Source organism: Ruditapes philippinarum, unplaced genomic scaffold (genome assembly GCF_026571515.1).
Source record: "Ruditapes philippinarum isolate M1 unplaced genomic scaffold, ASM2657151v2 ctg1903_1_1_1_1, whole genome shotgun sequence".
In the NCBI taxonomy this organism is placed as follows: domain Eukaryota; kingdom Metazoa; phylum Mollusca; class Bivalvia; order Venerida; family Veneridae; genus Ruditapes; species Ruditapes philippinarum.
The window spans coordinates 159,551-172,878 of NW_026866018.1; the positions used below are offsets into that span (position 1 = coordinate 159,551).

Here is a 13,328-nt window from a genome sequence, read left to right on the forward strand (position 1 = left end):
GGTTTTTGACAGAATTATGGCCCTTTTTTGACTTAGAAAGTGTATTGAGCTTGGTTAAGTTTTTTGTACCACCTCACTTTATTTCAAAACCATTGAAGGTATTGCTTTGAAACTGACCATACTTGTTTACCATCACGACCTTCATCAACAGACAAGAGGACATAACTCTGTCAAGGTTTTTGACAGAATTATGCCCCTTTTTGACTTAGAAAATACATTGAATATGGGTAAAATCCACTTATTGCCTTAACCCTTTGAGATATTGCTTTGAAACTTTTAATGCTATTTCACATCATTACCCCCATCTGTACGCAAGAGAAGGTAACTCTGTCAAGGATTTGTTTTAAAAATTAAGGCCTTTTATCGACTTAGAATCTTGGTTAAGTTTTTTAGTACCAGTCCACTTTTTGACTGAACTGTTTTGAGATATTAATTTGAAAGTTGGAATACTTGTTTACAATCATGATTCCCAAACATGTCCAGGAGAAGGTAATTCTGTCAAAGATTTTATTTGAATTATGGCCCTTAACTGTCAATGTTTTGTATTATAGGCAAGCACTAAAAAACTTAAAAAATCTAAAAAAATTCATTCCTATCCACTTGTTCACTTTACCATAAATTATGTCATATAAACATTGCTGTAATATTCAAGGGTATCAAACAACTAGTTCACTTTAAAAATACAGAGATTCTTGTATTGCCTTTTACTGCAAAAACTTTTTTTATTGGCAAGCAATAAAAAAGTCGAGCGCGCTGTCTTACGGACAGCTCTTGTTGTCTTACCTGAGAAAGCACAAACTGTTACCGACGGAGTACATCACTTACCTACAGCCTAAGAATTGTAGAACTTCTATCTTTTACATGTTACCCAAGATCCATAAACTTAACAATCCTGGGAGACCTATAGTTTCTGCTTGTGATGGACCAACAGAGAAACTGTCAGAATTTATTGATTACTTCATCAAACCTCTAGCTCAACAGGTACCATCATATATAAAAGATACCAACGATTTCCTTATAAAATTACAGAACATTGGGAAAATTTCACCCAAAGCATACCTGGCAACCATCGATGTCTCAGCACTTTATACTTCTATCCCACACAAAGATGGCATCCGCGCACTTAAGAAAGCACTAGATAAACGATCTTTACAAGAACCGAAAACGTGGATCTTATTAAGGTTAATGCTGTTTGTACTACAAAAAACAAGTTTCAAGTTCAACAATAAATACTAGAAACAAGTTTCAGGGACCACTATGGGTACTAAATGTGCACCCAGTTATGCCATTATCTTTATGTCTGAATTGGAGTCTAATTTTCTTAATACCCAAAGACTTACCCCATCAGTCTGGTGGAGATTTATAGACGACATTTTTATAATCTGGCCTCATACTCTCAGGGAATTGCATTCCTTCATGGAGGCCTTAAGCAGTTATCACGATACTATTAAATTTACCTATGACATTAACTTAGAATCGGCCAATTTTCTAGATGTTCATATAATAAAAGACGACAATGGAAATCTTCAAACAACTCTGTATACCAAACCTACGGACGCTCATATGTACCTCCACTACACGTCGTTCCACCCTACACACCAGAAAAATAGCATTCCCTACAGTCAGGCTGTCCGCATACGTCGTATATGCAGCAATGATACATACTATAAAGCATGCACTGATCAATTATTCAACAATCTACGTGCCAGAGGGTATCCTACAAAACTTGTAAGAAATGCCATAAAGAAAGCATCAGAACTTAATAGATCTATTCTCTTCTCTGTTAATAAAAACGAACCACAAGAGAAGAAAATCATTCCGTTTATAACTACTTTCAATCCATACATACCACCAGCTCAAAAAAAATTTTGAACTCGTACCTTAACATATTAAGTGACAATGATTTCACTACTTTCATTAGGAGCTCTAAACTTGTAGCAGTATATCGTCGATCAAATAACATAAGGCGAATCTTAGTTAAATCAGACATTTCTAGCGATAAATTCTCGAATGGCAGTTACCCGTGCAGACAAAATTGTCTTACATGTAAATTCATGTCGAATACTATAGAATTTAAAAGTACCGCTACAAATGAAACATTTAAAATTTTTGGACATCATACATGTAAAACTGTAAGCTTAATTTATTTAATAACATGTAAACAATGCAAATTACAGTATGTAGGACAAACTGGCAATTCACTAAGAGATCGATTCTACGGCCATTTAGCCGACATCCGAAGTAAAAACAACGTCAAGCCCGTTTCGCGCCATTTTAATATAAACGGACATCGTGAATTCGACGTCACAATAATACAAACAACTGAAAGAAACATCAATATTAGATTAAGAACAGAGGAAGAGGTATGGATCAGGAAATTAAAAACAAGAACTCCAAGCGGCTTAAATCTTATGTAAAAACGGAAGAAATATATTATGCACGAAAAATAACTGAAGAAGAATGGCCTAAACCCAGATATACCAAATTATGTGAAACTTGCGATATCGTTTACACTGATAAAAACAGATGGTACCAACACCAAAAAACTCATGCTGAATACATAACCAAGTTCATTTGCTCCTGGTGCAATAAGCACTATGCTAGACGGGATTCACTTAAAAGACACTCCATAAACGTACATGGATTCAATGAAACAAAGTTTGAAAATATCAAAATTGATAAACAAGAACAACACCCAAACCAACTGAAAGCAAATATAGGATATTAAAAAAGATGCCTACATTTCGAATCATTAACAATAGAGGAACACCACAACTAATCAACAAGAAACAGAACAAAAAAACTAAGAACATCAACAAAACACAGAAGATCAACATGGACATTGAAACTATGAACTTTCAAATACCAGAACCTATATCTCCATTAAATCCAAGTAAGAACAACAGCTCTGAAACCTTGTGCGAAGATGAATTTCGGACAGTTTAGTCAAACCAATGAACAGATAATTTCTATTGGATCCATTTATGGTATTTTTCGTAAAACTAAGTAGGACTTATAATAACAACATTTTCATTTTATATTTATTAACAACATATTGGCAAAATTCCAAAAAATTCTTGGCACATTTCCAGAACATAACCAAATATAGTATTGTCACGTGACTTTTAAGTTTACACATTTAGTATACTTCAGGGCCTAAATTTTAAAATATTTCTGTATTATCCTGATGAAGGTCATTATATGACCGAAACCGGTAGATAAATAAATTCACTTAAATTCACTCTGGTGTTCCTGACGTGTTGTTTTCCATCCTCTCCTTGATTACTTAACTATAGACTTAGTCTAACAACATTCATGATGACTTATAATCATTAAATATTTTGCCTGGCAATGATATTAGTTTGCCTGTCAATGATATGAGTTTGCCTGTCAATGGTATGAGTTTCCCAGCCAATGTTAACCAGTTTGCCTGGCAATGATTAGTGTTTGCCTGGCAATGACATCAGTTTGTCTCGCAATGGTATCAGTTTGTCGGGCAATGTTATCAGTATGTCTGGCAATGATACCAGATTGCCTGGCAATGGTATTAGTTTGTCTGGCAATGATATCAGTTTGCCTTGCCTTGCAACTTGATTCTGTGGTATAATTCTATGGTGCCATAATACGGGTGGAGGTGGTGGTGGTGTTGGTAGTTTTCACCCCAGATCATGACAGTAAGCCTAATTGAATTTACCTGAGCACAGTTTAGCCACCACATCATTCTTGGTCAGGTTGTCAAGCAGTTTACCGGTACTAGTTGCCTTCACTTTTGCAAGGAACTTATAACTTCTTTATATTCCAGAGCAGAGGTACAGTGTGAATGACTTTAGAAAAGAAAGAATTTCATTGTCAATAAGACCAAAAGTGACCAGCGCAATCCGGGAATCGAACCCGGGTCGCCTGATCCACAGTCCAGTTCTCTATCTATTGAGCTAATTGGGTGGCTATTAAATATGGGCTGCAAGAAGGAAATTTATACTACTAGAGGGAGATTAAGAGAAACCCTTTAGATTTAAAAAATGTGTATCACTAGCATGAAATTTGAGTTCGAAAATGCATTTACTTTATTTTTCTTAATTTTTGGAAAATTCAAGGATATTTAGGGAAGAAAAAATCCATTTCATTCTCTTCTCTTTTACACAGGAAGTTGGGCAGCTTCAGTCAGAGAACGTCAAAATCAAGGCCGAACTTGATGAATCCAATAGGAAATTGAAGGAACAGTCTAAAATTGCAACAGTCGCTGGTAAGTCTTTATGATTTAATTTGACTGAAGTACCCCTGCATTTAAGGATATGGCTTTTGTGCTCAAGTGGTCCATCAGTCACCTTTGTCAGTGTATATCTTGCCAGGGACTTGTAATTCTTTCATGTTTAAAAGCTGTCCAGCTAGTTTACAGAAGGTTGGTGCTTCTATTTTCTAGTCAGCAAAGGTTAGAGACTTTGTTGTTACTATATTTAGACATTTAGAGATTATTCTATTTATAGCAGGTGGAGATCAGCAGAAGTGGGAGGAGCAGAAGTTACAGTTCCTGTCAGATATGGAGTCTGAGAGACAGCATCATCAAAGACTAGTCAAAGAACATAACCGTCTGCTGCAAAGATTCGAGAATATGCAGGGTGAAATGCAGGTATATATGAGCCGTGTCACGACAAAACCAACATAATGGGTTTGCGGCCAGCAAGGATCCAGACCAGCCTGGATCCATGCTGTTTGCTATCAGTTTCTCTACTTGTTATAGGGTTTGTACACAACAGCATGGATTCTAATATCAGACTGCGCGGATGCGCAGGCTGGTCTGGATCCATGCTGGTAGCAAACCCACTACATGTATGTTGGTTTTGTCGTGACATGGCTCAGTTATATTATAGTTACATGTATTACAAACCCATTTTTGTAGCCATTTCTTTATACTATTTCACAGTTTTTTCTGAAGGGTTAGAGATTTTTTGTTACTATATTTAGAAGTTCAGAGATTATTATTCTATTTATAGCACACAACTGTCTGCTGCAGAGATTAGGAAGATATGCTGATATAATTTAACTATTACAAGCTATAATGTAAATAATGTATACATTGACTTTATGTTATCTTAGTTTATCAGCATATTATGAGATTTGCAATTACATGTTGATCTTTTGGTTTGTGTAAATTCTTTCCAGTTTAACTATCTTTGTCACTGTGTTTCAGATGTTAACAAGTCCTACAGGACATAAAAGAACACCCTCTGATATCAGCATGATAAGTTTAGAGTCTGTATCCCCTGACGATAAGAAGGATGATGGAGAAGAAGGGGAGAAAGAGGTAAGATTTAATTGGCTGCTATTTTTAGCCAGACTGGTATTTTTTTTTGCCACACTGGTTCTCATTTTTGATTGGTTGCTATTTTTAGCCTGACTGGTTCTTAGTTTTAACCAGAATACTAAAACACTTGTACCGTATTTTAGTTTTTTGGTGTGAAGTATGTTCACCATAGCTACATTTTGATAAATAAAAAGATTTATTTTTATTGTGAAGTATGTTAACCAAGTAACAGTTTAGATAAAATGACAATTTGGGATATTTTAGGATCAAGGGTATGGCACTGAAAAGAAGAAACGTCAAGCACCGGTTCCACCCTCGGCAAGCAGCATGGAGAAAGTTATGAAAGAAGCCACTGCAGAGAAAACTGATAAAGAAAAACTTCCGGTAATGTTCGAAAAATCTTAACATTGTTGCTTTTTAGTATGGCTATATCATTTCAAGAAATTGTTTTATATCCAGCCTGTAACAAGCTTTAAGATATTTTCTTAGACAAGTTTTAAATATGTTTAAATTACATAACATTGAATGTGATATACTTTTTATTACATGACTAAATGTCAATTTATCCATGTGATGCCGGAAATTTCATCTGGTCAAGGGGGTGACAGATGAATCACGTGCCATACAGCAACGTCATTTTAGTACTTTTTATTATGAAACTTTTGTCGTTCTGAATGAAATTGTAAATTTTTAGGCTATTGCATTACATATAAAATGACATTAATTTTCATGAAAAATTGTTTTAATGAGGTTAAGCATTTGAATATAATAGAATATGGTAGGAAATACAAGAAAAATATCTGGCAGGTACTTTGTGGACGGGTAATCAAATTTAAACCGCAACATATGTCAGCACTGAAAAAAAGCCCATTGCTCTTTGGACTGCTTTTGATTTCTTTTTACAAAAAGTTGATGGTTTTACTCAGATGTAAACCTAGACGGTGCCAGTATATTCTTAACCCTTTACAATATTGGTCTAATTTAATACAAAAAGATTTTTTAAAAAAAGAAAGAAACAAAAAACTGAGGGGGCAAAAAAAACAGCAGATGTTCAAAAATCTGTCCCATTGATATTACAGAAAGTACCAGAAGCGGGTATTGATGTGGGGTTAATGTTAAAACTACAAAATAAAGTGAAATCCTTAGAGAAAGAACGAGACCAGTTGCGAGCCAAACTCGAAGGTTTGGAAGAAGAGATGAAGCAGGGCACTGGTGCCTTCAGCGAATCGGCGTTCACAACTCTAAAGGTAACTTGATAATGATTCAAATCAATAGTTTGGCTGTTAAACTTACACCCTGCTGAATTTCTTAAAATGATGTGTCCGGCTTTCCATTTTTTTTTTGGAACTGTTTGAGATATGAAGATGTAAATTTGGATTTGCACAAACAACTGTATTGTATAGATCCTAGGCTGACTGTTTAGTTGTGCTGAGTGGCATTGCTGTTGATTGTAGAGGCTTATCATGTTTTATTCCAGCAGAGTACTTGCTGTAAATTTCAAATATTATTGCAAGTAATTAATTTTCAATTTTTTTTTTCTACAAAAATACAAAAATAGATTGATGTTTACTAAGGATCATATAAATATAATGAGAAGAAATTTGCAAATATTCAACCTCTCCATTTAGTTGTTATATTGATTTTGCAAAATTTGGGCCTCGAGAAAATATCTAATATTGCAGTATAGGTTAAATTTGTTGTATAAATGCTTTGTTGTGATGGAATGTTTTTTGTTTTTTTTGACTTTTGTATGAAGAATGAATTTAGAGTGAATTCTGAGGATTTTCCCCCACAGCTCACCAAAAATGTGCTTTTTTGAGTGAAAATATTTTTAAGTTAAATGAATTTTCACATAGCTTTGTAGAAAGGTTTCCAGTACATATTTTGATGAATATTGAAGATTTTCCTCTGCACTGCTTAAATTTACAGTTGAATTTTTGAGTGCCAGTAATGTTTATTTTAATTTTTAGAAATTGCTTGAATTAATATTATCACATTTAATTTTTTGTTAATGTTATTGTTAATACAAGTTTGATAGATATTTAGGAAATTCTTCAATAGCTTTCAGAAAATGCACTTTTAGTGAAAACCTTTGAATGACCATTTTGTACAAAGCTTGTAGTTACAAATTTTGAGTGAATTGTGCGTTTTTTACCCACTGCTTATCAATAAGGTGCATTTTATGTCAAAATATTGTAAAACTTAATGGATGAAATTTAACTTTTAAGCTGATAGTTGAGTTTATTTAAGATTTTTTCCCCCTTGCATTTTTGAGTGAATATTGTTTATAATGAATTTCGAATAGCTCTCATTTTAGCGTAAAATTGAAGACTATTTTCCTCAAGTGCTGAAGATATTCATTTTTTTTCCTCAGTGCTAAAAATATCCATTGTTTGAGAGAAAAGTTTAATGATGATTTTACAATTTCAAGTCATGTAAAAAGATATCAAGTGTAGCTGCATATTACATTGGGAAAAAAAAAAAACAAAAACAAAAAACAACTTCAAATCTTTTTTTAACTTTTTTTAAATGCGATATTCCAACAAACTATTTTATTTCATTAATTTGTTACTTTTGATAGTAACCAAACTGATTTTATTTGTTACTGCAAATAGAAACATAAACTTTAAATTTCATTTGTTACTATAAATAGCATTAATAATTTTGAACTTCATTTGTTACTATAAATAGAACCATAACCTTTGAACTTTATTTGTTACTATAAATAGCAACAATCGAGAAACAGCGGTGTTGATTTGGATAAATCTACATTAAAAACTCGAAGCCTTTTAGCAGAAAGTAAAGCGTACGATAGTTTGAAGGTATTAAACATAATCTACAAGAGGGAAAAGTTAAAAATATATATTAGATCATTCTTATATATATATATATATATCTGTAAATATATATCTTAGTTAGGCGTATAATTTTTCTACTTTTTATTACTTTGGGTTCATTACTTTTTAATTTTCTACTCTTTTTTTTACTTTTCTTTTTTGGTTTATTTTATTTCTTTGATACTATCACGCTTATTGAAAATCATATAGTTTGCTAATTTTTATCGATTGGGTATATTTCTTTATACCTTTTGTAATCAAATTGCTTTCCTTTTACTTAAGAATAGCAAGCTTTCAGGCACATCACTTTTAAGGAATCAAACCCTTATGTTTCAACTTATGCCTGATAATATTCTTATGATTCAGAAGCTGCTATGTCACCTTTTTTTGCATCACAAATTAAAGGGAGACACAGGCAAAATTTTCATTTCTTTGTTTTGAATTTTACATTCATTGCTCTGTAAATGTCCTGAAAATAAATACACTAGGCAGTCACAGGAACAAAACTTTTCTTCTTATAAAGAATAAAATTTTGGTTTCCTAACTTGACCCACCTGGGTCAGCTTAGAGCTTTAAGATTTCACAATAGTTGTCACAGTGAACTCTTGAAACATTGTCAAATGAATGATTTAGGTTTGTTTCAATCATACTATATCCACAATATCTGTTATTGTAACTTCCAGGGTTTGTTCAAGTCACATGTCTTGTTTTAAAACTACTTTGTGATTCTATCGGTGGCTAAATTTTGTTCAACATTATATAGATATATTTACGCTTCAAAACCAAAATATTTATACGGGAGGTCATGCTGGGACTTTAACAATTGTCATTTTAGCGTGATTTAAGTACATAAGATAATTTTGATATTTTTGTCATTAATTTGCCTAAGTGTCCCATTATCCTTTTAATAGTCCCTTTTGTCATGTGAGAGGGTGTTTTTTTTCTCTATGGTGTTTTTGTTTGAGAGCGCATCCAATGTCATTATCATGAGGGGTTCCATTTAGATGATTCATATAGTACATTAGGCACTATAATATACAAGGATATTTTTATATACAAGTTACTTGTATAATATCTGGCATTTGTTAGGTCCATTTTCATTGGCTTAACAATGTTACAGATATTTTTAGGCAGAGTTGTTTATTTCTCCCAAAATTTCAGACAAACAAGAATTGACATATTCTTATTATTTGTGATAATCGTTTTGAAGAAAAAGAAAAAAACCAGAAAGCTTTGATATCGGTCAAACTTTGTAATGTTTTCATTAATGCCAGGTTATCGGGTCATACCTGTAGTTCTAGAAAAATACACGATGCCAAGTTGTCTGCAAATACCTATAGTTTTAGATTATATTTATTTTCTTTGCTTATTTTCTTTTATCTCTTTACATCAGGATAATGCTTATTTTTGTCTGTCGGTATGTATTTTTTCTACAGCTTGAGTGTGGAACTTATCTTATATATATGTATGCTGTTCAGCATTTGGGGACAGGAAAATCCAGTCAAAGGGGAACACAAGGGAGAGGGGAATAGGGGATGGAATAGGGGATCCCTGAAATAAATCTCTGGACAAATTCATGGAAATTTTTTATATATTACTCATAGCAATCTTAGTGTAGTTACGGGTTAAGTCCTTCTAAATTTAATAGGAGTTAACCAGTTATTGCACTAAAAAAGAATTTTTTTTATTCCAAAATATAAATTAGATAGATTCTCCATGCATTGTAAAATCCAAGATTTTAAAGTTATGACCTATTCATTTTCTTGTGTTTTTTTTGGGTTTTTTTTTTTTTGGGGGGGGGGGGGGGGGCACCGTTTAATTAGGGAGATTTTCTTGACCTCAAATGCTGGATTTGGCAGAAATGTTTGTATATCATATTTTGATATTGTAGTTTAGCTTTAGTCTGTTGCAGTGCTTTCTTAGCTGTGTTTGCAAAAGTTTTGTCTCGTTATTTTTAGCAATATGAAAATTGCTTACATCAAAGAAAAAAGTTAAGCTTACATCATGGAAAAATTAAAATAAAAAATGCTATCATTGAAAATAGAAAAAATATGCTGGATGTGTTATTAGAAGGAAAATAAATACAACATGAAAATGATTTTTCATCAGTTAAATAATATACTACTACTAATAATTTTAATTCTTTTTTTGTTTTGTTCAGTGGTAAGTTTGAATGTAAATAAATTTGATTTTCTAAATCTTTAAAATAGAGGAAAATTTGCAAAGTAGCAAACAAAGTAAGTAATACGTGCATAATTATATGTATATATAATTATAACAAAAAGTTATATATTGAAGGTAACCTACATTGAAGAGTAATAATTTCATAAACTGACATAAATGTTTTAATGTCCATATTGTAGATATTGTAGTAATAACAACCCTTACCACACTAAATATCTTAAATGGACTTGTCCATTGTTTAATTGGGACAAAACCATTCTTCAATTTTGGGGGAAATTTTGAAATATTTAATGACTGAAAATCAAACAATGATCACACAGCAAGGCTGTGCCGACCCTGCACAGGCCACATGGGTAGAATCAGAAAGAGGAGGTCCGTTGGCTTTAAACCACTTACCCCATGATTGTAGCTGTGGGTTTGAATCCAGAATGGGGACTTTTGATTCTCTAATGTGAGGAAGCTATCCAGCTAGCTTACAGAATGTCAGTGGTTTTACTCAGTTGCCTTTTAAGTTTTTTGTGCCTGAAATAATGCAGGAAATGGCACTAGAGGTCTTCCTCTGCCAGTAAAAGCTGGAAAGTCGTCATATGACCTATTCTTAGTTTGTGCCATGTAAACCCTAGCCCCCCCCCCCCCCCCCCAAAAAAAAATAAATAAATAAAAAAAAAAAAATAATAAAATAAAAGAAAGTAAGGGTTAATGTTGACACTGATGGAGTGATATTATCCTTTATAATGGTTATTGGTTGACGGTCATTACAAAAGCAATGTTAGTGGTATCGGACCACAATGCATTTTCTTTATTCAGGACACATCGCCAACTTAACATGGGCAACCCTTTATCTTGTTAGGTTTTATTGTGTGTGTTTGTGTCAATATTTCTGCAATATTTATCCATATACTCTAGCTAATATAAGTCTATTGGGATGGGGACGGAGGCAGAGGGTGGGGACCATAATACATTCTGTCCTCCTTGTTAGTCCTACTGTGGTGCTGTCCACCCTCAGACTGAAAAATTAAAAAAAAAAAAAAAAAAAAAAAAAACAAACTTGAATGCTTGTAGTTAACTATGACTCGGTTTACCTTGTTGTTATGGCAACATATCAGTATGACATTTGAAGTATGAAATGTAAAACTGAATTTTTTTAACAAGAGATAAATTTTAAGTGGGTTATGATTTGTTTTGGGGTCGTTTGTTAGGTAATTTTTTTGTTGTTATTGTTTTGTTTTGTTTGTTTTGTTTTTTTTTGGGGGGTTTTGTTTGTTTTGTTTTTTTTGGTGTAGTGAAATAGACTTATGTGTATAGATATATGGTTGATTTTATATATAAGCTTGCAGTGTGCTTAATAACTAACTCATTAGAATGGAATAGTCAGTATAACATTATTGTATTAATATAGGTTTTCTTAGATTAACATTTTAGAAACTACTAAAACTGAAATTCAATCATCATTATGCTGATATTTGCTCATTTTTACTTCGCAAAAAAAGGTGATAAGTTTGTCCTTTTAAAATGTTTTTTTGAAAAAACTGTTAATATAGTTTTTAACTCACCTGAGTACAAAGTGTTCAGGGATGAACTTTATGGTCACCAATAAATAAATATTTATATCCATTTTGATCAGGTGAGCAAAAATGGCCCCTTAGGGGTATCTTGTTCCGAATATCAAATTGTTTTTTAAACAAACAAGATCTGTGATATAGTACTACTGAAATACTTTTGTAAAATTATTATAGACAGAAAAGAAAAATATGAATTCCAGTATAGATTTAAAAGAACATATTCTTTTGTATTTTATGGGACAGTTTTTTTTCTTTGAATAAATGTTTAGATAATTATTTGAATATTTTCTATTTCATTTTAACATTATTGTGATATTTCATATGCATGATAAACGCAACACTCCTCCAGGTTGATAAAATTTCTTCCAGGTTGATGCAATTTCTTAAGGAAATTTAAAAAATGTTTTCAAAATGGCTGGATTTTAAGAAATATATTTCATGATAGTTCGAATGAAAGAATAAAGGAGTTGCCGAAAACCTATTATTCAAATAGATTTACTTAATGAATGACGTTTCAAAGTCTTCTTCAGTAATGGGGTAATTTATTTAGATAATTAAAATGGCTAATTCAGTTGATATTAATTAATTATGGTTGTAGAGCGTCCGCGGCCGAGTGGTTAAGGTCGTTGGCTTCAAACCACTTGCCCCTCACCGCTGTGGGTTTAAATCCCGACAGGGACTTTGGATTCTTTCATGTGAAGAAGCTATCCAGCTATCTTACGGAACGTTGGTCGTTCTACTGACAGGTGCCCGTTCGTGCCTGAAATAATGCACGGAAGGGCACCTGAGGTCTTCCTCCACCAGTAAAGCTGGAACGTCGCCAAATAACCTATTCTGTGTCAGTGTGACGTAAAACCAAATCAAACAAAAATTATGGTTGTTGACTTCAAAACACTTGCCCCTCACCACTTTGGGTTCGAATCCCGGCAGGGACTTTGGATTCTTTCGTGTGAGGAGGTTATTCAGCCAACTTAAGGAACATTGGTGGTTCAACGCAGGTGCTTGTTCGTGCCTGAAATAATACATGGAATGCCACCTCAGGTCTTCTATCCACCAGTAAAGCTGGAAAAGTTGCCATATGACCTATACTGTGTTGGTGCGAAGTAAAACATTTCCAAAAAAATGGACTTGTGCCGCGTCCATTTTAGGCGAACAATATAGAGCCTGGTCTGAGACTGCATGGATGTGCATGGATGCGCAGACCCAGGCCTTGCTTTGTACTCATGGCAAAGCTGGTTCATCACTTTCAAATCTAGCGGGTTAATGGACAAAATCTTGAAAAAATATTTCAGCAAATTTTTTTTTTACATGTACTTTGTGTGCTCACCTGGAGGCATGTAGCTGTAATTTAAATATTTTATATCTGTAATTTTTGGTTTTAAATTTTAGAAAAAAAAAATCAATATTTTATTAATTTCGTATTGAAGCCAACATTTTTAATAT

The 13,328-nt window shown here is 33.1% G+C and overlaps 1 protein-coding gene across 9 annotated transcripts in view; it reads left to right on the top strand.

Annotated features, from left to right (window-relative positions):
- Positions 1–13,328, top strand: part of LOC132731005 (unconventional myosin-Va-like) — a 122,949-nt gene that overhangs the window by 64,138 nt on the left and 45,483 nt on the right. For 4 of the 9 annotated variants that reach the window (XM_060717097.1, XM_060717098.1, XM_060717101.1 and 1 more), the window contains 6 exons: positions 4,144–4,243; positions 4,485–4,627; positions 5,189–5,302; positions 5,567–5,686; positions 6,382–6,549; positions 8,032–8,124. In XM_060717097.1, the coding sequence (XP_060573080.1) occupies positions 4,144–4,243; positions 4,485–4,627; positions 5,189–5,302; positions 5,567–5,686; positions 6,382–6,549; positions 8,032–8,124 (738 nt within the window). Of the gene's footprint in view, positions 1–4,143; positions 4,244–4,484; positions 4,628–5,188; positions 5,303–5,566; positions 5,687–6,381; positions 6,550–8,031; positions 8,125–9,532; positions 9,557–13,328 lie in introns of all 9 variants that reach the window. The other 5 variants (XM_060717102.1, XM_060717103.1, XM_060717105.1 and 2 more) reach the window with 2 other exon arrangements.